At 41.2% G+C, this 27,140-nt stretch overlaps 1 protein-coding gene across 1 annotated transcript in view; it reads right to left on the bottom strand.

The window, feature by feature from the left end:
• The window catches only part of IQGAP2 (IQ motif containing GTPase activating protein 2), a 331,348-nt gene that overhangs the window by 242,945 nt on the left and 61,263 nt on the right, over positions 1-27,140 (bottom strand). Inside the window, exon 2 of the mRNA XM_011996387.1 lies at positions 22,492-22,591. Coding sequence (XP_011851777.1) covers positions 22,492-22,556 — 65 coding nt within the window. The 5' untranslated portion in view covers positions 22,557-22,591. The remainder of the gene's footprint in view (positions 1-22,491; positions 22,592-27,140) is intronic.

The following is a 27,140-nucleotide window of genomic DNA, read 5'->3' on the forward strand; positions in this document are numbered from 1 at the left end:
ACCACACCTTTGCCGAGAACCCGCCGGACAGGAAAAAAAAGAAAAAATTATGAACAATGAGACAGTCTCTGCCCTCAAGAAACGTGTACCCCTAACATCCTGAAGTCAGGAAGGCTTCTCTGTTCGATCCACATTAAATCCCCTAGTTCGTTAGGGGAATTCTAGAAGGCTTCTCAGGAAGAAGGAAAAGCTATTATTCCCTTGTCCCTTGCCTATCCTGTGGCTCTTCCCAGGGGCCTCTGGGAGGCTAAGAAGCTGTCTGTTTAGAGTCCTCTCCATATCCCCACAATTCTGCCTAGCTGCCATGGGGTGGGGGTGGAGAGAAAAGGCTGCATGACTAGCATAAGAGAACAAAATTATAAATCTGGCACTTAGCAAGAGCAGACGCACACATGCCCCATCCCATGGGGGAGCCGAGGTGAGCCTAAATGAGCTATATTTCAGGAGAGCTGCTGTCCTACCACAGTGCTCCCGGTGGCCAGGAGAAAACCTGCAGCCTTTTATGCACTTGACTCGAAAACGCCCAGTCTATGTGCTGCTCACATCACCTGTAAGAGCCAGTGACTTAACATCCAGCCCTGTCCAAGATGGTAGGTTAGAGAATCAACATTTTAACCACCTTATTTTTCTTCCCGAAGGAGATGCTAGTTGTTCCAATATGAATTATATTTAAAAGCTGAATTTGCTGGGCCAATATTGCTCCAAGTATTTCCTTGATGGATGCTTTACCTTGTAAAAGTATAATTAACCACGTGCATATATTTCTAGGTTTGAAAAGTGGTCTCCTACTCTCCCGGTGCTACAACAGAGGGGCCTGTATCTGGTATTGAAAATATTGTTTACAGAAGGAAGATTCCACTTCTAGGTTGTTCCAATGTACTCATTCTTCCCTGCATAAACCTACTCCACCTCTATTTATGCTATTCAACAAGTAAATGTGCAAACACTCTCAATAAAAAGCAGCTGAAGGCGCACATTCTTTGACTCTAATTAAGTTGGGCTGCCTGATTCACAGCTGTTCCTACTACTGAAAATGTTTTTCATAATAAACAATGGAGCTTAAGAGGTATTTTGTTCTATGTTTCCACACTTTACAATTTACAGCAACGTAGCACTTAATTTTTAGGCTGCTTTTCACATCATAACGGTGGGATGTAGGTGTGAAAGGTGTTCCTGGATCCGTTTCATAAATACAGAAGTTGAGCCACAGAGACAGTGCTTTGCTCAAGGCCACTCAGGCACTAACAGAACCAGGACTAGGAAAAAGAAATTGACTATGGTTCATACACTGTTTGAGAAGAACAAAATCAACATGTTACCTCCACACATTTCAGTCAAGGCTACATTGAGCCTGATCATTTTATTTGGATAATGCTGCTCTGATAACCAAGGGGCTATATTTTCTATTGTTTCTGCAGCTGTACACAATGAATAACTGAGCCTTGATCTTCCTGTGGATAAAATTTGGACAATGTTTGCCTGGGTAGAAAGAGAACATCCTTCCTGGCCTTTGTAACAGTAGAGACTTTGTTTTTAGTCCTGGGTATTAACATGTCGATATTGGGCCGCCCTGTTCCTTCTGTGTGTACTATCCTCTTCTCCCTTCAGCACCACCCTTATGAAATTAGGTAGTGTGGGCATGTCTTAATTTAATTCCACTGACTCTAAAATAGGTGGCCAATCTTGTCACAGTCCATCAAGTCCTTTATTAAGAGAAAAAGACAAACGCAACATGGATTTGCTGCCATCAGAGACATCTGTTGACCAAGAGGTAATTTTTCATCACCACTTTATGAGCATACATTTTGGTTATTTAACTTCAGGAACAAAGCAAGAGGCTATCAGAAGCAGAGGCTGAGGTGGCTGGTATCACCATTTCTTCTCTGCACGCTCTTCCTGCAAAGATGCCACACTATCATCCACTCACCCTGGGAAAAGGTAAGGCAGGTGCACAGGATGGAATAAAAAGAATGCAACCCATGCTACTTGTATTCGCATAAATACTTGGCGAGTTTCTCCTTTCTGTTGTAAACTTCTCCTAGTTTCTCCTTTCTGTTGTAAATGTGAATATGGAAAGAAAACTAAGGGATAAAAAGTTAAGTGCACCTCATTGGTAAATTCTCTGTTTCTATTCTCTTAAAGCTTTAATTTGCCTCCTAATACATGAAACACAACCCTGTAACCTTTCTTGTTTCTCCTGGATTAATCAGAAGATCCCTAAGAGGCTCCTGTTAGACTAAAGGATCAAGAGTGCAGGGCCTATTCTCTCCACCTTCTAGCCCCATGTAAGTATTAAACACTTGAAGTGCAGCTAGTCTGAGCTGCAGTGTCCTCTAAGCATAAAATACACACCAGTTAGTAAAGACTTAGTGTAAAATAAAGGACAGTAGCATATCTCATTAATATTTTTGTACATTGGGTCGAGCATGGTGGCTCACGCCTATAATCCCAGCACTTTGGGAGGCTGAGGCAGGCAGATCATTTGAGATCAGGAGTTCAAGACCAGCCTGGCCAAAATGGCGAAACCCTGTCCCTACTAAAAATACAAGAAATTAGCTGGGTGTGGTGGCACACTCCTGTAATCCCAGCTACTCAGGAGACTGAAGCCGGAGAATTGCTTGAACCCAGGAGCAGAGGTTGCAATGAGCCTAGACTGCACCACGGCACTCCAGCCTGAGCGACAGAGCGAGACTCCATCTCAAAATAATAATAATAATAATAATAATAATAACAATAATTTTTTGTACATTGATTATGTATTAAAATGACATTTGGGATATACTAGGTTAAATAAAATACATTAAAATTATTTTACCTGTTTTTTCTACTTTTTTAATGTGGCTAGTAGAAAAGATAAAATTACATATGTGGCTCCTGTTATATTTCTATATAGAGGACAGCCCCAGTAGAGACGATATTGTCAGTTCCCGTATAAGGCTGCTGCTGTGGCCTGAATGTGTGACTCCAAATTCATATGTTGAAACTTCATCACATTATGACAGCATTAAGAGTGGATCCTTTAGGAGGTGATTAAGTCATGGGGGCAGAGCTCTCATGAATGGGATTAGTGACCTTATAAAAGGGCTGGAGGGAACTAGGTAGGGCCTTATTGACCTTCCTTCCATCACTTCCACCAATGGAGGATGCAGCTGCAAGGTGCCATCTTGGAAGCCGATACCGGACTGGATGGGACACGAAACCTACCAGCACCTTGATCTTGGACATTCAGTCTCCAGAACTGGGAGAAACAAATTTCTCTTCTTTATAAGTTACCCAGTCTCAGGTACTTTGTTATAGGGACACAAGAGACTAAGACAGCTGTGCTCCCAGGGATGCACAATAAATTCTCTGACATCCTCAGTCAAGGTTCACCATTATTTCATTTACATGACAACTCACTTCTTTCCCCCTGCAAAATCCCCTAGGAACTGTAGCGGACACGGTAAGAATTGACACATTGGGGCTGTATTTGGGGAGACAAGATAACACACAGAACAATAGTATGGAAGTTGCCTATGTATATGAGACACAAGAACACTGAGGTTCCTCCATCTGCTATTCTGTTATACACGACACAGAAGTGATACGGACAGTAAGTGATACGGACAGTAAGTGCTAGGGGCGTTCAGAGGAAAAATTACCACTATTTGGGTGACCACGAAATCTGCAGAGAAAAGATAAGCTCTGGGTTCATCTTTGAAGACCAGGCAGACTTTAAAAGGAGTAAAATGATAAGTGAGGGAGAAAGGAATGAGAAAACTATTCCAGAAAGAGAGGATTAGCAAAACTATGACTGTGAGAAAGAGGGGCCATGTTTGAGAGAAGAGGACCTCCTCTCCACCCAGTTCCTTGAGCTCAGCTCCGTCCGGAACACAGGCTATGTGGAATATGTGCCTTATCCCCTCAGGGGACACATATTTGCTTCTCCCTGTGCAGGCTGACATTAATCTGAGGCACACAGACACCCCACTGAGTGAAGTTCTGAGGCAGAGAAGTCAGTCTCTGGCGACACTCCCTGCCCAGCCCCCACCTACACAAACAGCTCTGTGAGTGCGTAAAGTGGCACAAATGTCCCTTCAATTCTCTTCCTCCACACCTAAACCATATCACTCATCCCTTCTCCTTGACTGTGCCTGACAACTTCTCCTTTGCTCTTTGTCAATATCCAGGCTGGGAGACACATCAGGAATAAGAAAATAATACTCCATCTACTTCTTCCTTCTATCAGTTTCTCAAAACCAACATACACACACACACACATACACACACACACAGTTCTACACCACACACATGAGTTTATTTTATAATTTGACTTAGCCACAAGACTTCTGAATATCATTTAAGTTTGCTGAACCTTTGTTAATTCATCCTTGAACCTGTCGTGTTGGTGCGTTTCAGATTGTAGGCAGTTCTGATGCACAAAAAGCCTACTTAAATCTATTTGTGCAGAATACATCATCAGGGGCTGAGGGGCTCCATTTGCACAGAGGAACTTTAAAATCCCTATTTCCTAATGTCATCAGCACAGAGCAGCTGCTGGACAAACTATCCCACTGAAATGGAAGGGTGAGGAGCACCCGGTCTTATGTATTCAAAACTGTGAGAGGGATGGCACGTGCTCCCCTAAATGTCTGTGAGTAACAGAGGATATGTGGAATTCAGCCATTTCCACCACACAACACCTTGCTGCCAAGCACAGCCAGCTGGTCTGTGTTCCCCAAAGCGATCTATGCAATTGAGAATGAGAATCATTCAAAGGCTATCCAACAGAATCAGCGTCCCTCACAAAGCCTCTCTAGACAAAAGCACAGGGACAAGGAGGCTAAGCCAGAACTTCTGAGATCACAACGCTCACTCAGGCAAAGCAACCCAGCACCCATTCTGCACAGGCCCCATGCAAGGCAGTGGGGTACAGCGAGTGAGAATGTCTTCCTCAGGGAGCTCCCCGATTGCTAAGAGAGGACAACACATGGAGAAAGTTACCATAAAGCGTACTATACGCAGTGGAAGCAGGGCAGGGACCTGAGGCGTAACTGAGGAGAGAACGATTAACCACGGGGTGAAGGCAGGGGCAGTGTAAAAGGGGTGAGCATGGGCTCCTGGGCCAGGCTCAGGAGGTGCCCTTCCGTGATCCTGCAGGGAAAATGGGAGCCTATGAAGGTAGTGAGCAGGAAAAGGCTTAACCAAACACCTCCTGGTTTCTCCCAGATGGTACAGTAAGCCCCAAGTATGAACTAGATACAGAAAATTAATGTTCTTCCTCCCAGAGGAAGCAGCATCTAGTGCAGTCATGTATCACTTAACCAGGGAAATGTGTTCTGAGAAGTATGTCATTAGGTGATTCCGTCATTGCGCAAACATCACAGAGAGCACTTACACAAACCTAGATGGTACAGCCTTCTACACACCTAGGATATACGGCCTATTGCTCCTAGACTGCACACCCACACAGCATGTGACTGTACTCAGTACTGTAGGCAGCTGTAGCATGGTGGTATTTGTGTATCTAAACATAAAAAGGGGGCCTGGCCTGTAGCTGGGATTACAGATGCACACCACCACGCCTGGCTCATGCCTGTAATCCCAACACTTTGGGAGGCCAAGGTGGGCGGATCACTTGAGGACAGGAGTTATATCACTGTCCTAAAGGACAGTGAACGTGAAGGCCTAGGACATTACCATACACTACTGTAGATTTCATAAACACTTAAGTATACTTAGGGTATGCTGAATTATTTTTTTTCTTATTTAGTTTTTTTTAAGGCGGAGTCTCGCTCTGTCTCCCAGGCTGAAGTACGGTGGCACGATCTCAGCTCCCTGCAACCTCCACCTCCTGGGTTCAAGTGATTCTCCTTCCTCAGCCTCCCAAGTAGCTGGGATTACAGGTGTGCACCATCACGCCTGGCTACTTTTTATATTTTTAGTAGAGACAGGGGTTTTGCCATGTTGGCCAGGCTGGTCTCAAACTCTTGGCCTCAGGTGATCCACCTGCCTTGGCCTCCCAAAGTGCTGGGATTACAGGCATGAGCCACCACACCATTGCACTCCAGCCTGGGTGACAAGAGTGAAACTGCATCTCAAAAATAGAAAAAATAAAAGGTTCTTTCTTCAATAATAAATTAACCTTAGCTTACTGTAACTTTTTTACTTTATAAACTTTTGAATTTTAACTTTTTGACTCATTAGTTTAACACAAACACATTTTGCTGCTGTACAAAAATATTTTCCCTTTATGTCTTTATTCTATAAGCTTTTTTCTATTTTTAACTTTTTTTTTTTTTTTTTTTTTTTTACTTTTTAAACTTTTTTGCTATAAACTAAGACACAAACACACACATAAGCTAGATCCCACACGAGTCAGGATCATCAAGATGACTGTCTTCCATCTCCACATCTTTTCCCACGGAAAGGTCTGCATGGAGCTGTTATCTCCTATGATAACAATGCCTTCTTCTCCAATGCCTCTGAAAGGAACTGCCTGGGGCTATTTTACAATTGGCTTTTTTTTTTTTTTAAGTAGAGAAAGTATACTCTAAACTAACATTAAAACATAGTAAACACATAAAGCAGTAACATAATTACTACCATTATGAAGTATCATGTACTATACACATTTGTATGTGCTATACTTTCATATGACTGGCAGCCCAGGTTTATACCAGCATCACCACAAACATGTGAGTTATGCTTTGAGAATTTTTCAGCCCCATTATAATCTTATGGGGCATAAGACTCATATATTCAGTCTGTTGTTGACTGAAATATTATTATGCAGAACATAACTATTACCAAAATACGCTCAAGATAGTGTAAAGCACTTTATTCAAATGCAGGCTGTAATGTTTTATTTTGTTTTGATTCGAGACAGGGTATCACTCTTTCATACAGGATGGAGTGCAGTGGTGTGATCACAGCGTACTGCAGCCTCTACCTCCCAGGCTCAGGTGATCCTCTTGCCTCAGCCTCCCAAGTAGCTGAGACTACAGGTGTGCACCACCATGCCCGGCTTTTTTTTTTTTTTTTTTTTTTTGTATTTTTTGCAGAGACAGGGTTTCACCATGTTGCCCAGGCTTGTCTCAAACTCTTGGGCTCAAGCAATCTCCCCACTTCGGCCTCCCAAAGTGCTGGGATTATAGCTACCATGCCTGACCTGTAATGTTTTAATGGATCACAAAATCAACACAGTGGATCATGACCAGCATTTTCTTAGAAAATGAATTAGAACAGAAGAGAATACTAAACATCAGAGGCTGTTGCATACAGTAGAGGTTAAGTGTTGCTCGGTGTATCTTTAGTTACACACACCCACCCACTTATTACACATATCACACAACTACCTGGGTCATGATATACAATTGTTTTACTCTGGGTCATAATGTTTTAGTCACTTGCTGAAAGTGTATGTCACAGCTAATGAATTAGTAATCAATCAGTAACACAAGATCTTTAATGGGCCCCTATCACAGTTACATAAATCTATGCCTGTTTCTGCAGTGGATTTGGTCTCCTAGTAAACTCTAGTAAAAGTCCTGACCCCTAGAACTCATATAAAGTCATCTGTCTCCATCCTGCTAACCGGCCCTACTTACACATATCCCAAGTCTACTCATTCCTTCCAATGAGCCTCTGAACTCCTGACCCGTTGCAATTCTCTTATATTATCACTTTTTGTTTACACTTTCTCCACCTACTTGTCTAATGAAAAGCTGGCTTTTGCTTCAAAATCCCACCCCTCAGAAACCTACTCCAGGGGTGGCTGTTTGCCAAATTTCCTTGACTCCCAGGACAAAGAGAGGATAGTCATCACTTTCCTAAATAAACTTTTCTCCCAGGCCACATCCTGTCCATCACCTCACTTCTCAGGGCCTCACTCTTCCCTCTCACCCGTAGTCTTGCTACATATCTCTTGACCTCCAGGACTTTTCCTTTCTTGCCACAATTGCTGTGTTCCTTCCAGGCCTGCCTCTGTGGTGGCTTCAAGAAGGTGGATGACCTTGGTAACATTCCTCCACTACACTCCACACACAGGCACCACACCTTGCACGTTATCAATACCTGGAAATACTCCACCTGTAAGATCAAGGCTTCCAAATCTCGGACTACAGCCTTTTTATTTACTCACTTCTCCACTTCCTTATTCTTATAGATCCTGCCCTTTATTCTCATTACAGGTGGTTCCTTGACTTTACCCTACTCCATCTTTCCCATCCTGGCTTCATAGGCTCCTCAGCCAGATGGGATCTCAAGAACCCAACTTCAACAATACTCCCATGAACACCCTGGAGTCCCTGTTTCCCATGCAGAGGCCAGAGGAAATCTTCCCCTTTGCCATCTGAAGGTTCGCTGAAAAATCAACTCACAAAAGGCCGATCAATTGGAGAAAAGGCTTACGAGTTTTATTAACATGTACACAAGTAGAATCACAGTGTTTACCACCCCTCAAATGACTCAGAAGCGTAACTACCATCCCAGCAAAACAGGTTATGGAAAGGGGGCAGAAAAGAAATTTTGTCGGGATTACCAAGGAAAATGGATGGGAAACAGAGATTAACCTGTATGTCATCCTGTGAAAGGGTCTGTTCAGGTGTGGCCACATTCCTGGTCTTGGAGGGAGGGGAAGGAAAAACAATTCTTTCCCCTGGTGCATCTGGATCTTTGGTAGATAAAGGCTTTGAAAGAGAACGTGGGATGCGGGAATGTCAGAGACACCTAGAAGCTTCTTCAGTTTGAAATGTCAAAATGCTGTATTTTGGGGCATCAGTTTCTGAGCCCCAACAGCTATGACTTGGTCAGAGCCAACAGATCAATCCCCAGGCATAGTTACCCTATTCTTTTATCTTATCTTGTTGGAGAAATTCACATGAAAATGCTTATTGGCTCTGCAAAGAACATTTATAACTCTAATTGGATCTTCAAAACTACTCAGGCTTTCTATCCAACCCTGGCTGATGCACTATTGCTTTTTCATGCCTCCACCCTCCTCACCTCAGCAGATGGTGACTCTTAGTATCCTTCCTCTCTCTCCTCTCATCCCAGAGGAAGGGGTATCCTCCATTCCTATTTTCTAAGCTGGGGTGGGTGGGAAGGCTGAGAGCTGAGACAGCATCAGCCATAGATGCTATCTCAAACATCAGTGTGCCTAAAAGTGTACTCCAGTGCTTTGTTCAAAGGCAGACCTCAGCTGGAGGCGGTGGCTCATGCCTGTAATCCCAGCACTTTGGGAGGCTGAGGTGGGTGGATCACTTGAGGTCAGGAGTTCAAGACCAGCCTGACCAATATGGTGAATATGGTGAAACCCCGTCTCTCCTAAAAATAGAAAAGTAGCTGGGTGTGATGATGCATGCCTGTGAACCCAGCTACTTGAGAGGCTGAGGCAGGAGAATCGCTTGAACCTGGGAGGCGGAGGTTGTCCTTAGAGATGGCCTTATAGGTTCTGGAGTGATCCTGAGAAGCCTGCACTCACACAAGCATCCATGTGACCTTGATGCAGGTGTAAATGAATTTGGAGATCACTGCCCTAAGTCACTCTCTCCCAGATGACACAGCTGCCTCAACTCTTGCATTCAGAAATACCAGAGGCAGGAAAAGCTGTGTATTATGAATCACACGATGGGAAAAAACAAACAAACAAACAAACAAAAAACCCAGGGACATTAAGCCAAGTAGGATAGACTACAGAGACTGCAAAAATGACTAGAAATGTTAATTCCTGAATTCCTGTTTTTGCACCAAAATGGGTTCAAGTTTCTCAGCAAAAATGAAAGATCCATGACAAGAACATACGAATGGCTAATTCCCCCAAACCATTTGCAGCATTTAACCAAAAGCAAACTTGAATTGAATTTACCAAACACATTTAATATTCATGTTTATATATTTTCTTTATTGAGCTTTCTACTTTTACTACTCAACATGATTTATAGAGACTCATTTGAGCTTTCTACTTGTACTACTCAACATGATTTATAGAGACTCATGAAACTAAAGAGCACTGTCAGTCAGAAGACCTTTATCCTAATCCCAAATCTATCACTAACTCCACCATGGATAAGTGAGGTAAATTTCTGAGCCTCAGTGTCCCCATATATAAAATGGGGATTCGGCTCTGTTAGAGAAAAACAAAGGTGTTCAGACTGAGAAGGCAATGGAAGATCATTCTACATTCTATGATTACCCTAAAAATGGAAGACACAAAGAAATCATTCTGTGACAACCTTGTACAAATGTTCTCCCCCACCAGCTTCCCTAGAGTCACTCTATGCCTTGAATAATGATATTGTTTTATGACTTTTAAGCATCACAGCATGAGGCAGCTTCCGGTGGGGAGGTTCATACAGGAAGGAAGAGATCTCAGTGCTATTTGCTATTCATACCTTTTGATGTTTCAACAAAAAGCCAAGTATTCTTTGAAAACAGTCATAATAGTGGCAAAATCAAAAAGATAATTGATGAATTGAATGTAGTATGGAGGCCTAACCAAGAATAAATATGCACCAAAATTTTCCTGGGTGAAGGGAACAGAATAAAGTCTACATCATAGAGAAGTACAAATTCTTAATAATACCCTAAGAAGAGGATAGGCACAGTAGCTCATGCCTGTAATTCCAGCACTTTGGGAGACGAAGGTGAGAGGACTGCGTGAGGCCAGGAGTTCAAGACCAGCCTAAGCAACACAGTGAGATTGCATCTCTATTTTATTTTAATTCAAAAAAGAGAGAGCAAGAAAGAGCTAGCCTAAAGTGAGCAAAAGAGAGAAGGAGAAAGAGGGAGGAAGAACAGAAGGTAAATACAATATAAATTCTTCCCAGAACAAACCACTTATAATAGTACCAGTTAAAACAAAATAGAAACAGTTCACAGGAAAAAAAAAGAGAAAGGAAAAGAAAACAATATATCGTCATATATAGCCAATGGATGGCTATATTGTGCTAATTCCACCAAAGCCATATATAGCCAATGGATGGCTATATTGTGCTAATTCCACCAAAGCTTAAGTGAGAATTTATTGATCAAGAGCTAGAACTAGAACTAGCCCATATAGAACCTAAAAACCAAGACCATGTCTTGGACTTACAAGGAAGACATGATCAAAACACATTAAGAAATAAAGAAATGGGACAGCATGTTATAGTTGTTAAGCATAGTCTTTGAAGCCAGAAAGACCTAGGTTGTAACACTGTTGCTGTCGCCTGTTGGCTGTGATACTGACTAAATTACGTAAGTTTTTCCAAGACTTGGTTTTTCCATCTATCAAATGGGGATAATGCTCCTTCCCACAGGGTGGTTGTGAGAATTGAGACCATGTGGGTTGAATGCTTACAGCACCATGCCTGGTGAGTAGACACTTGTGTGATAATCCTTGTGAGTAAAGTACATTTGCAACCGTGGAAAATTCCAAACCTGTCCCAGGTTTCTAACTTTGAAGATCCTGAGAAACAAATATAAACTTTGGAATCAAATATCAGTTGCTCAACTTGTCTTTGGCTGGAGATGATTAATGCCGATTGTTTGTATTTTAAAATACCAGCACTGTGAAAAGTTATACTTTCATCTGTCAGAACATACCTGATTGGCACCTGTCCAACATACATCCAAAACTAGTACATTATGTGAAACTAAAAACAAAAAACTTTTTCCACCTACTGTATGCCCAAGCCTCGGCTTTGCAGACAGAGAACACGAAATGTGTCCCACTGAGTCAGATAAGCAATGCCTTGATCTGCCCCAGGGCATCTGACCTTCCAGTGTCCTCCTCTGCTGCCCAAATCCAGACCCCTGCCAAGTTCTGTAGCTTTTTCCTTTATATCCTTAATAAGTGTTCCTTCCATACTAGCTCCACAGCATAATCCCTGGTCACTGCCAGCTGGCCCTCAGCACCAACACCTCTCTGAGGCCCCAACTACAAGTACCACTCATTGGCAGGTACGGCTGGCTGGGATCAAGTCTATTCCTGTGCCATGGAGATCACTTTGTTAAGACCACCTCTCCAACTCTGCCAGGCTACCCTGGACAAGTCTGGGCTCCTCACAAGTTACTCTCTCCCTGCCATTGGGATGTGCCAGGCCCTGATCTCTGCCTCGCTGGCACAGGGCTTCTGAGGCAAGCTCGTCGGAAAGCAGCCCCAAGCAGGCCCTGCCCCCAACCAGGTGCCAGACTTGCAAGAGAGTCCCTGCTCTCAGCCCACTGTACCCTCTGCTCCACCAGCTGTTGCATGGAACAACCAAGCACTTCATCTTTCTCCCTGTGGAAAGCAGAGGTGAGGTCAGAGCCAGGGAGAGAACAAGGGAGGGAAGGGGGGAATGGAGAGTTACAGTGGAAACATGAAAACTATTTATGTTTTGAAAATGCAATTAAGAATCCTTAAAAATTTCATTACTATTTTGTGTGTAGAGCAACAAAGAAAAATATTTCCCTGGAAATTCCAAGTTCTTATTAGCATTGCTTATCCATGGGTATGCCCTAGGAATAAGGATAGTGAGGTCCAAGCATGCAGAGGAAATCCATTGCATTCTCTAAAGTATTCCCCGGTCAGAAGATTCTTTTTTTTTTTTAAACTAATCATGAATATTCAGTGTTAAGCAACTCATGGCTTTCACTTGCTTAAGCATCTGAAGCACTTCTCCTTTCAAATCTGATTTTCTAACTCACCACTAGGTAAGGCCAGAGCTTGAGACTCGATTTAATCAACAAGGTGTTCTTTTGGTATCTGAGTTGTAAACACTAACACAAAAAGAATCACACCCATGTTTTGTTTTCCTTCCAGGGCACATATAAAACTGTCCCAGACTCACCAATGCAGCCAATGGCTTGGCTCACATAAAGAGACTTTTGAAGGTAATAGTTCTAAACAAGCCTATCACCAAGGGGAGGGTTTTTTTTTTCTTTCTTTGTTTTTTTTTTTTTCTTTTTGGTTAGTTTATTTCCAGAGGTAGGGCAGAAAAAGGAAGCACAGCAAAAGATTTCTGTGCATTTTCTTTCCTTAAAAAAGGAATATAATACTACAGGAACTTTCCTTGGGAGACACAATAGCAGCCCCATTCATAACTATTTGCTCAAGCTGCAATTTGCAAACTCCATCTCCATTCCTTGCCAAGATTCCCTCTCCTGTTTTCTGACCTTTACAATAGCTCGGATTGGATTAAGTTCCTCAACCTAGAGTTTATCCAAAAAGAATTCTCCATCTTACATTTTTGCATAGTTGTCCTAAACACTAAAAGACTGAATTTCATAAAACAGATTCATTTTCATTATTTGAATAAATTTTAGGCAGATTAATATAAAATCTACTCAGCAGTCCTAATTCTTTTGGAAAAGTTACTCCTTTAATTTAATTTAAATAGTGGGATTTCTGGCATCAGAGAGGACCTTTCAAAGCCCATATTAGTAGCAGACCTGTCTGCACAGTCTCATTTCAGCAAAAGCCCCACAGCAAAAAAGCTATAAAGTTAGCTTTGAGGACCTACTTGAAAAGGAAACCTAAAAAGTCCATTTAGCATTATTTTAAGTGACAGAGAAATGAAAAGGCTTAGTTTAAAACAGCTCACAATTCAAAAAAATCAAGGCAGTTGCCAGGCGCGGTGGCAAGCACCTGTAGCCTCAGCTACTTGGGAGGCTGAAACTGGAGGATTGTTTGAGCCCAGGAGTTTGAATCCAGCCTGGCAACACAGCAAGACCCTTAAAATTAAAGACAAAAAAACAAACCAACAAAAAACAATCAAGGCAGCAATAAGCTTAGAACCATAAGCATTCAGATCAGGAAGGATTCAATTTCTGATTGAGTTTCTAATAGTAACAAAAATAATTTTATCCTCAAATTCCCTTTCTGGGGTCAATTTCAAAAGCCTATGAAGACACTCTGCAAGGCAGTTTCTAAGGTGGTTCCCAGTCATCCCCATCCCTCTGAATTCATCCCCTGTGGAAAACTCTTCCCCATGAGCATGGCCTTGACTTAGTAACTCGATTCTAATGAATAGGATGCAGCAAAAATGATGGGTGTCACTGCTGAGAATAGGTTGCAAAAAGACTGTAGCTTCCATCTTCTTCTGTCAATTGCCTACTCTGATGGAAGCCAGTTGCCATGTGTAAGTTTCCATGTGTAAGAGGTTCCAAGTGGTGAGCAACTGAGGGAAGACTCTGGCCAACAGCAGCAAGGAACTGAGATCTCTCCAGTCCAAAAACCTGTCAGAAACTGAATCCTGCCAGTGTCACTGGGTGGCTTGGAAGTGGGTGTGCCCCACATGAACCGTGAGATGACTGCAGCTTTGTGGGAGACCCAAAACCAGAGGACCCAGTTAGGCAATGACAGATTTCTGACCCTCAAAAATTCCAAGATAAATGTTTATTGTTTTAAGCTGTTAAGTTTTAGAATAACTTGTTATGCAGTCATAGGTAACTAATACATATACAAGACATCCTTTGCCTCCCAACAGAATTGATTCACTCTCCACATCTGAATCCTTCAGTCTGTAGGGTGAAGTAATTTCGGTAAAGAGCCAAATTACTTCTTTTTGGTCCTAAAAATAAGCCTGTTTAATATTTCATTCATCGTCATCAATATTAGTTTTTTGAGGCCAGGAGTGGTGGCTCACACCTGTAATCCCAGCATTTTGGGAGGTCGATGCGGGCGGACCACTTGAGGCCAAGAGTTCGAGACCAGCCTGGCCAACATGGCGAGACCCCATCTCTACAAAAATATAAAAATTAGCTGGGCATGGTGGCATACTCCTGTAATCCCAGCTACTTGGGAGGCTGAGGAAGGAGAAATAATCGTTTGAACTTAGGAGGTGGAGGTTACGGTGAGCCGAGATCTTGCCACTGCACTGCATTCCAGCCTGAGCAACAGAGTGACACTCAGTCTCAAAAAAACAAAAAACAAAAAATTCATTTTTTGAGTCCTCTTTCTTCATTCATTCATTAAGCAATACTCTATATCCCTTTCTGGATATTTTCTAGTTCACTGTGGTATCATGGCTTATTAAGTTGTCTGGAATTCCCAACTTCATAACTTACTGGGTCACAAACCTGTCAGGAAGTACTTGCATTCATCTAACTGCAATATAGGATTTTCCAGTGAAACAAAGATTACCTCTAGGCTGGCAGTCCAGCTGTCTACCATGACTCTGATTCATATCCTCCTTGTTACCTCTAGCATCCAAAATGTACAGATAACAGCATAATCAAACCTCATTAGTAGCAAATGATACTGATCCAACACTGGGCGTTACGTTATTCAAACATGCAATAGATATGATGTCAAAAGGCCTTCTAATCGGTGAGTTTGACCTGGATGTGAAAGTCAGAAAGGATTCCCTCAAAAAGTGAGCTGCAATATGAAGAGGAAGTAAGTCTGACTAGATAAAGAGGAATATGAAAAGGGAACAGCACATGGCAAGGTCCTGTGCAGGAGGGAACAGGGAAGTAAAATAGATCAATGTGGTTGAAGCACAGAGCAGTGTGGCACAATGTAAAACTAAAGAGGCTGAACAGGACTATGCAGAGCCTATGAGGCCCTGTAAAGGAGTATGCTCAGAGTTTTGAAAAGATTTATCTGACTAAGACAGAAAATGGACTGAAAGAGGCCAGAGACACATAAAGAAACCAGTTAAAGGCTACTACAGTAGTCTCACAAGAGATGCTGGAATCCTTCGGTGGGCTAGCAGTGGTGGGATAGAATGGTGAACATACGAGAGCAGTTTAGGAGGATGATGGCTGGATATGGATATGATACACATACACAGAGAGATTAACAGAGCAAACATAATTGAAGGAAAAAATAACTTTAACCTCTTGAGTTAAAAGTTCAACCAAATGGCGAGCTTTTCTGAGAGCAGCATTATTCATTGTCTGAACTCCATCTCCCAAAACAACCCTCCTTGTTTACACACAGAGGATGCTCAATAAATATCTGTAAAACACACACAGTATTTAGACACCTCGTGTATCTTAGGGGTACCTTCTGTATGCAATGTATCTGCTAATACCAACTGATCTTATTTAACAGCTTCCTAAGGACCTCTCCAAGCCAGTGTAAGGAAATTATCTTTAATAAATAGCTTTATTAAGATACAACTTATATACCAGACAATTCTCCCCTTTAAAGTGTACAACCCAGTGGTTCCTAGTATACTTAGAGTTGTGGAACCATCACCACAATCAATTTTAGAATATTTTTATCAGCCCAAAATGATATCCCATACCCAGCAGCAGTTACCCAGCATTTCTCTTCTTCCCCTACGCCCTGGCAATCACGAATCTACTTTGTCTCTATGGATTTGTCTATTCTGGACATTTCATATAATAGGTGGCCTTTTGTGTCTAGCTTCTTTCACTCAACATGTTTTTAAGGTTCATCATGTTGTAGTATGTATCAGTACGTCATTCTTTTTTATAGCTGAAAAATATGTCATTGTATGGATACATCACCATTTATCAGTGTGTAGACATTTGAATTGTTTCTGCTTTTTGTCATTATAAATAATGATTATTTGAACATTTGAGTACAAATTTTTGTATGGGCATAGATTTTCAATTTTCATACGTATATACCTGGGAGAATTGCTGGGTCATATGGTAATTCTATGTTTAATTTTTTAAAGAGTTGCCAGACTATTTTCTAAAGTAGCTGCACCATTTTACAATATGTCCAGCAATGTATGAGTTTCAATTTCTCTATGATTTGTTATCATTCATCTTTGATTATAGCCACCCTGATGGGTATGAAGTAACATCTCATCTTGGTTTTGATTTATATTTCCCTAATGATTAACGATGTTGATTACCTTGTCATATGCTTATTGATCACTTGTGTATCTTCTTTGGAGAAATGTCTATTCAGAACTTTTGTCCGTTTTAAAATTAGGTTATTGACTCTTTATGTAGAATTTAAGAGTGCCTTTTTTTTTTTTTTTTTTTTGAGACAGTCTTGCTCTGTCACCGAGGCTAGAGTAGAGTGCAGTGTGATCTCAGCTCACTGCAACCTCCATCTTCCAGGCTCAAGCAATTCTCCCACCTCAACCTCCAGAGTAGCTGGGACTACAGGCATGTGCCACCACATCCAGCTTATTTTTCTATTTTTTTGTAGAGACAGGGTTTCACCATGTTGTCCAGGCTGGTCTCGATCTCCTGGGCTCAAGTGATCTGCTGGACTTCGCCTTTCAAAGTGCTGGGATTACAGGTGTGAGCCACCTCACCCAATTAAGAACCCTTTATATATTCTGAATACATATAACCTTTAACAGATACATGATTGTCTTTCCACTTTCTTGATGGTATCTCTTGAATCAAAAAAGGTTTCAGTTTTTATGATGTCTACTTTATCTGTTTTTCTTTTATTGTTTGTGCTTTGGTGTCACAGCTCAGAAACCAATGCCTAACATCCAAGGTTACAAAGATTTACTCCTGTTTTCTTCTACAGAGATTTACAGTTGCAGCTCTCACATTTAGGTTAATAATCCATTTTAAGAAAATGTTTGTATATGGTGTAAGGCAGAGGTCCAAATTCATTTTTTGTATGTAGACATTCAGTAGTCTCAGAATCCTTTGTTGAAAAGGGTATCTTCTCCCACTCCCAGTGAATTGCCTTTATTCTGCTGATGAAAATCAGTTTACCAGAAGTGTTAGGGTTTATTACTAGACTCTCAAATCTACTCTATTGATCTATATGTATATCCTTATGCCAGTACCACACTATCTTAATTACTGTGGCTTTGTAAGTACGTTTTGAAATTGAAAAATGAGTCCTCCAATTTTGCATTTCTTTTTCAAGATGCTTTTGACTATTCCACATTCCTTGCATTTCCATATAAACCTTATTTTTGTTCTTGTTTTTGAGACAAGGTCTTGCTCTGTCACCCAGGCTGGAGTGCAGGGGTGTGATCATAACTCACTGCATCCTCAGCCTCCTGAGTGATCTTCATGCCTCAGCCTTCAGAGTAGCTAGGTCTACTGGTGCACGCCACCCATCTAGTTAATTAATTTTTTTTTTTTTTTTTTGCAGACAGGGTTTCGCTACATTACCTAGGCTGGTCTCAAACTCCTGGCCTCAAGCAATCCTCCCATCTCAGCCTCCCAAAGTGCTGGAAGATAAGCATGAGCCACCAGGCCTGGCCACCATATACATTTTAGAATCAGCTTTTCAATTTCTCCATTAAAACAAAGAAGGCAGCTGGGATTTTTCTAGAAACTGCATTGAATCTATAACAATTTGGGACCGTTGTTTTCTTAATGCTGTTTTCCAATCCATGAACATAAGATGTCTTTCCTTCTATTTAAGAGTTTTAAAATTTTCAATGTGTTGTACTTTTCAGTGTTCAAGTCTTGTACTTCTTTTGTTAATTTTATTCCTAAGAATTTTATTGTTTTTAATGCTATCATATATTGAATTGCTTTCTTAATTTCATTTTCAGATTGCTTATTGCTAGTGTCAAGAAATGCAACTTTTACACATTCCCCTAGTATCCTACAACCATGATGGACTCATTCTGGTGGGGTTTCTTTAGTGTTTTCTTCTGTTCTGTTTTTTAGTAGATTCCTGTGGGTTTTCTATAAACCAGATAACATCCCTTAGAAATAGTTTCACATCTTCCTTTCTAATCTGGATGCCTTTTGTTTATTTTTATTGCCTAACTGCCTGGCTAAAATCTCCAGTACAATGTTGAACAGAAGTGGTAAGAGAAAACATCCTTATTCCTGTATTTCACCATTGAGTATGGTGTTACTTGTAGGTTTTTCATAGATGTCCTTTATCAGGTTGAAATTCTCTTCTATTCCTAGTTTGTTGAATGTTTTAAGTCAAGAAAGGGGGCTGGATTTTATCAAATGCGTCTCCTGCATATATTGAGATGACAATGTGGCTTCTGTCCTTTCTTCCATTAATATGGTATATGATATTGATTTTCAGGTCTTAAATCAAGCTTGCTTCCTAGGATAAATCTCACTTGATGGCATTAAACATATTTTAGATGTTGCTGGATTTGATTTGCTAGTATTTCGTTAAGGATTTTTGCATTTGTATTCATAAGAGATATTGGTCTTTAGTTTTCTTGAGATGACTATCTGGTTTTGGTATTATGGTAATGCAGGCCTCAGAAGAATGAATTGGAAAATGTTTTCTCTTTTCGTATTTTTTGGAAGAGTTTGCAAGGACTGCTATTAATTCTTCTTTAAACATTTGGCAGAATTCTACTGTGAAGTTATCTGGATTTGTGGGAAGTTTTCTGATTTCTAAGTCAGTCTCTTCACTTATTATAAGTCTCATTCTGTTTTTTTATGTTAGTTTTTTTCAGATTTTTAAATCTCCTATTGAGTCACTTTTAGTAGTTTGTCTTTCTAGGAATTTGTCAGTTTCTTCTAAGTTTTCATTGACATGTAATTGTTCACAGTATTCCTTTATAATCCTTTGTATTTCTGTAATGTTGGTAGTGATGCCCCCTCTGAATAAAGAACTTTTAAATGGCCTGATTTATTATAGAATTTTGAAATTAATAAAACCAAAATTGAAGATATACTGGAATATTGTAATTCTCAATTTGTAAAAATCCTAAGTTACAGGATATACAAACTAGATACCTTTCAATTCTCACCTCCAGAAAGAAAAACAGGTGCAAAGACAGAACCAATACATTTTTAATCAAAATGCAATAAAGTCATTTCAACTGAAATCACAAGAAACACTTCCTAGATGAATATATATAGTACAAGCATACAATTTAGTAGAAACTCAATATTCTAAGCCAACTCCACTCATGTGAACACACATATGTGCATTATAATAAACCCAATATTACAAATTCCAAAGGTACTAATACTTTAAAAGAATCATGCAATAAATTCTCTCAAATAATCTTTCCAAGCAAGACGAATTCACCCTTTCCTATATTTCTTGTGTTCAAGACCATGAGTTTTCTGTACACTATGCTTTCTTAAATCAGCACAACTATATGTCTAGTAGTAGCCATAAATTTTTATATAATCAATGACAAAAAATCAGCTTCTTTCAAAGTATTTGTGTCTTGGCCAGGCGCAGTGGCTCAAGCCTGTCATTCCAGCACTGCAGGAGGCCAAGGTGGGCAGATCACTTGAGGTCAGGAGTTCAAGACCAGCCTGGCCAACATGGTGAAACCCCACCTCTACTAAAAATACAAAAATTAGCCAGGTGTTGTGGTGGGCACCTGTAATCCCAGCTACTTGGGAGGCTGAGGAAGGAGAATCACTTGAACCCAGGAGGCGAAGGTTGCAGTGAGCTGAGATTCCGCCACTGCACTGTAGCCTGGGCGACAGAGTGAGACTCCATCTCAGAAAAAAAAAAAAAAGAAAAAAACTATTGGTGTCTTAATAATTCACAAATATATACTACATCTAATATGCTCTTATCAAATAAATTTATGAAAAGCCATCTTAGAGGAAAAATTGTACATTTTGATAATTATTTTCATGAAACTATTCCAAGGAAAGTTTTCCTCAAAGAATCTGAAATAATTCTTATGCTGACTTTCTGAACAAAATTCAACTACAGAATTTCAAAAATACTAGAGAAGGTGACAAGCTTTCAAGCTACATTTATACCATTTCAATATACTGAGGAGAAAACTTTGCTTATGTTATCACCAGAAACCTGACTGGCACTATAGGTTACAGAATACTTTCACCTTCTTTAAATGATTTTAAAAAAATCCTTGAATCCATGAATAAGTAGGGCAATAAGTAACATCATCTTTATTGTCTCATTTACAGAGGGACAAATTGAACTTCCCACAGGTTAAATGGTCTGTGGAAAGTCAAACTGCTTGTGTAAGTGGTGGAGCTGGGACCAGGAAGTTAGGTAAATCAACTCCCAATCACGTATCATTTTCCTCTACATGACACCCCTTCCCACTTGTTAAAAACAGGAAGCAAAAACAGAACATAGAGTGAGTATCAATAGAAAAGTAAGTTTTTCTACCATCTCCTTGAACTTATTCACTGAAAGTATATACTTTTTTTTCTTTTCTTTCTCTCTCTGTCTCTCTTTTTTTTTTTTTTTTTTAAGGCAGCATCTCACTCTGCCACCCAGGCTGGAATGCAGCAGCCCGATCTCAGCTCACTTCAACCTCCACCTCCTAGGCTCAAGCGATCCTCCCACCTTAGCCTCAGGAGTGGTTGAGACCACTTCTTCTCAATGCCTATGAATTAATCTCCTTATCTAACTTTTTTGCAACAACTTGACTAAAAGCATGTTTTTAACGATCTTAGACTGATAGTGAATCGCTAGCATCCTGCAACCTAACTGTAGACTTCACAGACATGTTAAACAATCTTTAAAACTTGGTTTTTAGAGCCTAAAGAAAGTTATGTGACACTATTAAAATATTAAACAACTCTGAGAAACCCCTTGAAAGCAATTTTGATGTCAAATTAGGGCATGTGTCACCAAATGTTCTGCAAAATACTGATCAAAAACCTCATCATTCTAGTTCTGTAGATAGCCATTTATCAGTGATCAGAGATAATTAACACCAGAGACCATTTAACCAAGTATTTATTTCTATATAGCTAAGAGGGCTGGAACATATCTTTGTCCAGGGAACAATACTGTTGCTCCATCAAGGCATAAAGCATTCAATCAAACCCTAACTCATGGCATATGAACTCTGTAGTATTCACCCCACAAAGGACAAAGTTCTCTGATTCCTCTCATGCGGAAAGTATTTGCACTTAGGACTCTTTATCTTCACTTTCTCCTTGGAGAACGCAACATTTATTTAATCTAAAAAGTCTAAAAGAGTCAATGTGATTTTAGAGACAACATACCCTAAGTGGCCACACACCCATGGTTTAAAGAGGAGATTGCTGTCATAAACCTACTTAGGGACTGATGGACTTCAGTCTGATATGCCACTGTCCTGCTGGGCATTTATCATCATTGGGCTGGGAGTGGGGAAAAGACCCAAGGAAGCTCTGAGGGAAAAACGAAGTTGATGTAAGTCATTGTTGCTCCTCTACATTCAAGCCAGTGAGATGAAGAATTTGAAACCATCTATTGTTGGCCCAGTGATTTCCCGGGAGGCTCTGAGGAAGTGAAAGGAATAGTGCTTTAACTTTAAGCCAAAGTGCTTCAACTTTGGCTGTGGCATCAACTTTTTCTCAACCCTGCCCAACCATTTGCAAGAAACAGATGCTTCTTCTCCCATTATCCTGCTGCCAACAAGACTGCAAATGAGTTATTAGAACTATGTAGCATATGCATAGGAGTGTGATGTACACCCAGCTGTGACTCAGGGTTAGAGCAGAGTGTGGAGGGGTCACCCCTAGCCCACTGGTCTCCTGGCACGGGAGGTTTGGCCAAATCTAAATCACTGAGTGCAGGCAAGACTCTCTCCCTGGCCATCTCCAACTATGACAGCTCTTTAGAATTGCTGGCCCATTTCAGAACCCTCTGGTCATCAAATCCCATGCCCTTATCACAAAGCTTATCTCCAAGAGATGGTGCACAAATAGACTAAGTCTGGATCTTACCTTTTGGCTTCCTCTAAGTGGCACAGATATTCATAAGCAATGTTCTGCCGCCTCCTCTCATCCATCTCCTCTGCAGAGAGCCTTTCATCGTCCACAATAGCTAGAAATAGAGGATAACAACATGTGATTTACAAAGGCAGTCTTCATTGAACACCAGAGACAATCAACCAGAAAAAACTCATATGCAGCTGAACATTCAGAGACAGGAGTATTGAAACATCAGGCAAAGAGAGAGAGAGATTTGCCTTGGGATTTTACAATATTATTTCTTTTCCTTTCTTATTTTTATTTTTTTGAGACAGGAACTGGCACTGTCACCCAGGCTGGATTGCAGTGGTGCCATCATGACTTACTGCAACTTCAGCCTCCTGGGCTCAAGCAATCTTCTCACCTCAGCCTCCCGAGTAGCTGGGACTACAGGCACATGCCACCATACTTGGCTAGTTTTTTGTATTTTTACAGTATTATTTCTAACAAGTGAATCAAGGCCAGGTGCGGTGGCTCACGCCTGTAATCCCAGCACTTTGGGAGGCTGAGGTGGGTGGATCATGAGGTCAGGAGATTGAGACCATCCTGGCTAACACGGTGAAACCCCGTTTCTACTAAAAATACAAAAAACTAGCCAGGTGTGGTGGCGGGTGCCCGTAGTCTCAGCTACTTGAGAGGCTGAGGCAGGAGAATCAGGAGAATTGCTTGAACCTGGGAGGTGGAGGTTGCAGTGAGCCAAGATTGTGCCACTGTACTCCAGCCTAGGCAATAGAGTTAGACTCAGTCTCAGGAAAAAAAAAAAAAAAAAAAAAAAAAGTGTGCAAAGGGGCAGAAGTTTCCATGAATGTCCTCATCCTTGTCCCCATCCCCCTTCCTACCACTCCCAATTTTCCATTGTGGCTCCATTCCTTGAACATGGAGACCTCACCCCACAGCACTGATACCAACGTGTGTCAACAAAGATTGCCATCTGTCAAAAACATTTTCTTTTTCTTTAATAAACTCAGTCCAATCTAAACTTTAAAAATGATCTCTCACATTTCTGAAAAGTACCGAAGCTCTCAATCTTCCTCTGCACCTCCACTGAGAGAGTCCAGGTCTTAATGTCTCTCCCATAAACTCTCAGAACAGGTCTAGTCACTCAGCCACTACCCGTCTTCCACTCATTCTCCCCATGGCCAACAGAAGCGTCTTCCTTATTACTCCCCCTCTCAAAATTTTTGATGGCTCCCCTATTTCCTACAGGACAAGGTTCTAGAACACTTTGTATCTCCCCCTATCCAGGAAGCCCACACGTTAGCCACCACTCCCAGGCAGCTCCGTGTTCCAGGACCACATCACTCCCTCCAACACTGAGTGCTTCTGCTCTACCCTTCTCTCTGCCTGGAAAGCCATTCTCCCACCTTCTGCAGGTGGTGGCTTTCACATCATCTCAGGCAAAATTCCACGGACCTCTGAATCTAAACCCATTGGCTCTCTTTGGCACTTTAATTCACATTTTTATTACATTACTCATCAGAAAAGCCCCCCACTATACATCAGTCTGTCTGTCTCTCCAAACTAGGGGATCCTTAGAGGAAGGTTTTGATCATCTTCATGTCTCCTTCGAATTTGTCAGGGCTCCTTGCACATAGATAGCACTCTACGTGTACAGAAAAACTAGCTTCCAGGGAATCCTCACTAAGTGAGCTCATCATTACTGCATAATGAATAGACTTTAAAAATTATAATTTTTAGGCCAGGCATGGTGGCTCACGCCTATAATCCCAGTATTGTGGGAGGTCGAGGCAGGTAGATCACCTGAGTCAGGAGTTTGAGACCAGCCTGCGCAACATGGTAAAACCCCATCTCTACTAAAAATACAAAAATTAACCAGGCGTGGTGGTGCCCACCCTGTAATCCCAGTTACTCAGAAGGCTCAGGTAGGAGAACCGCTTCAGCCCAGGAGGCGGAGGTTGCAGTGAGCTGAGATAGCACCACTGCACTCGTCTAGGTGACAGTATGAGACTCTGTCTCAAAAAAAATTTATAATTTTCTTTTCCTGTGTTTTCTTAAATGATACCTGCCACACTCACATACCATCACCTAATCCTCCATCTCTACTGTTCTGAACAGTTAATCCCCAAGATACCTCATGATTCCCAGTTTCTCTTTTTAATGTCAGCTTAAAGACTTTCCCATTTCTGACAGGATGTTTTCATTTTATAGTACTCCAGAAACACTAAGGCTTGGATCCAAAATAAAATTCCTAGTGGGAGCCCCTGTGCTCGTCATACCATCCCCAACTTGGAATAATAGGCACTGGGGTCACATTAAAAAGGCGGTGCTCTCCCCATCTTTCTTAGGCTGCTGCACCCTTCCAGCCTCAACCAACCCCTGAGCAGGAGACAGAAGCCCCAGCAGAACCCGGTCCCTCAGCCTCTGTCCACAACTGTCTCCACAAACCATGCAAGATTGCAAAAGCCCAGGACAGTTCCTAAGGGGCTCCCAAACTCTGCTATCACCCTGTCCAAATAAGAGATTTTACTTAATGTGTGAATTAAAATACACACCCACAAAGCTTTAAATTGCAATTGCAACATATTGACCCCATCTAGTAGGATCCTACCTATCTTCCAGGCTTGACCCAGTGGGCCCTTTTCTTCCCAAAGTCTTCCTGATTGTCTCAGCTCAAAATGCCCTCCTATCCCACTTTAGTTAACAGTAAACTCCTAGAAGACATATTTGTGTCCTCATGGTGCCCAGCATACCTCCCAGCACAGGCTGCATGCTCTGTAAAAATATATGATGAACAAATAAAATATCTTATCAGGAAAGGCTCCAAAAGGCTCCAAAAGGGCTCCAAAATATCTCTGTGGGGTAATTTTATTTGATTATTTACACTCGATAAGAGTATGATCATTAATGGAGCAAAGATAGCACCATTCTGTGAACTTTACTCAACTAATGTTCAATTCTTAGGTTCTATGTGCCACATGTGAGTCAAAGCACCAGACACAGGGTAATAAGTATAAAAAATGTATACCCTCATTGGGACTTCCTTATACATATCCATTCCTTGCCTTCTGACCTTCTGCCAGGCCCACTGACTTTCTAACTACACACACTTCGGCCTCACCTTCCTTGAGTGGGAGAGAATACCTTTCATAATCTACTGTCAAACTGTAAGTCTAAGAAGGTTAGGAGTTTGAGAAAATCTTAACAGCAAAAGCAGCTCCTTCTGGGCCACAGAGACTGCCTGCAAATACTTCTGCATTACTCAATATTTACTAAGTAGTGGACTTCTGATAAGAATGACTGGCATGGATAATAACACTGCCATTTAAAGATCCATCATGGAGCTAATAAAATAATTCACTTCAGACGTGGCTTTACTGCCTATAAAGGATGTTTCTATATGTTACTGTGTGGTTCTGTGGTTCTCATGATCACCCTGCAAGATAGGCATTATCTCTTTCCTATAAATGAGGAAACCAAAGTCAAGCAAGGGAAAGAGACTGCCCATGGTTATTTGCTGGGTCAATGGTAGAGCCAGGAACTAAGGTCTGTCAACATTGCAGCTCTTATTCTTTGCCCAGTACCTCCTGCTGCTAAATCTAAGTGAGCCCAGGAAGGGACTTGTCACTGCCAAGCCCAAGAAACAGGTCATTTAAGTGGCTTCAAAATTCTTTCCATTTTAAAGTAACTTGATTAACTGCAACCTCCACAGTTCATCTTTACTTGCTGCCTGAATCACAAAAAACATGAGGACATTGTGAAGAACACAGATTTCTGATGTATTAGTAACTCACAAAATACCACTTATAGCATCAGATGACAGTTCAAAGCAATTGCATTCTATGGAAATTATACAATAAGGCTTATTCACAGATTCAAGGAGCAGAATGAAAGCAAGTTGTTAGAGAGTATTTTGAAATAGAAGTATAGAGATGAAAGGGTCCTTTAGGAGTCCATTTCCCAAAGAATACATAAAAAATCCAATGTAAAAATAGCCCAAAATCTACCTCATTCAATAGGGAGTTGACATGGTCACTGTTTAATTTCCCCCATTCTTTACCTGCTACCTTCACACAGAGACACCAAGGCCAGCATACACTTTGTATTAAATAAAATTCATTCATTTGTTCAACAAATATTTGAGTGGCTGCTTGGTGCCAGTTTGTTATGGAGATGGAACACAAAGTGATGAATATGACTCAAAAGGTCTCTTAAAGTTTTTATTAAACAATTGAAAGTTTGGCAAAATTACAAAATGCTCAGATTTGAGGGATCTATTGAAGGGAGGGTTGGCAAGAGTCCCCAAAACCAGGGCTCAGAATCTGTTCTATAATAGAATATTATTTAGGGTATTTCTCTTTAAGGAAAAGCAGAAAACCAGGAATTATCAATTCATAGAAATATGCCCGGCTGGGGTAGCTCCCAGCACTTTGGGAGGCCAAGGCAAGTGAATTCCTTGAGCTCAGGAGTTTGAGACTAGCATGGGCAACATGGTGAAGCCCCATCCCTACAAAAAATTCAAAACATTGACTGAGTGTGGTGGTGCAAGCCTATAGTCCCAGCTACTCGGAGGGCTGAGGCAGGATTACCTGAGCCCATGAAGTGGAGGCTGCAGCAAACTGTGATCGCGCCACTGTATTCCAGCCTGGGTGACAAAGCAAGAC

The sequence above is a fragment of the Mandrillus leucophaeus genome, unplaced genomic scaffold, assembly GCF_000951045.1.
Source record: "Mandrillus leucophaeus isolate KB7577 unplaced genomic scaffold, Mleu.le_1.0 Scaffold114, whole genome shotgun sequence".
In the NCBI taxonomy this organism is placed as follows: Eukaryota; Metazoa; Chordata; class Mammalia; order Primates; family Cercopithecidae; genus Mandrillus; species Mandrillus leucophaeus.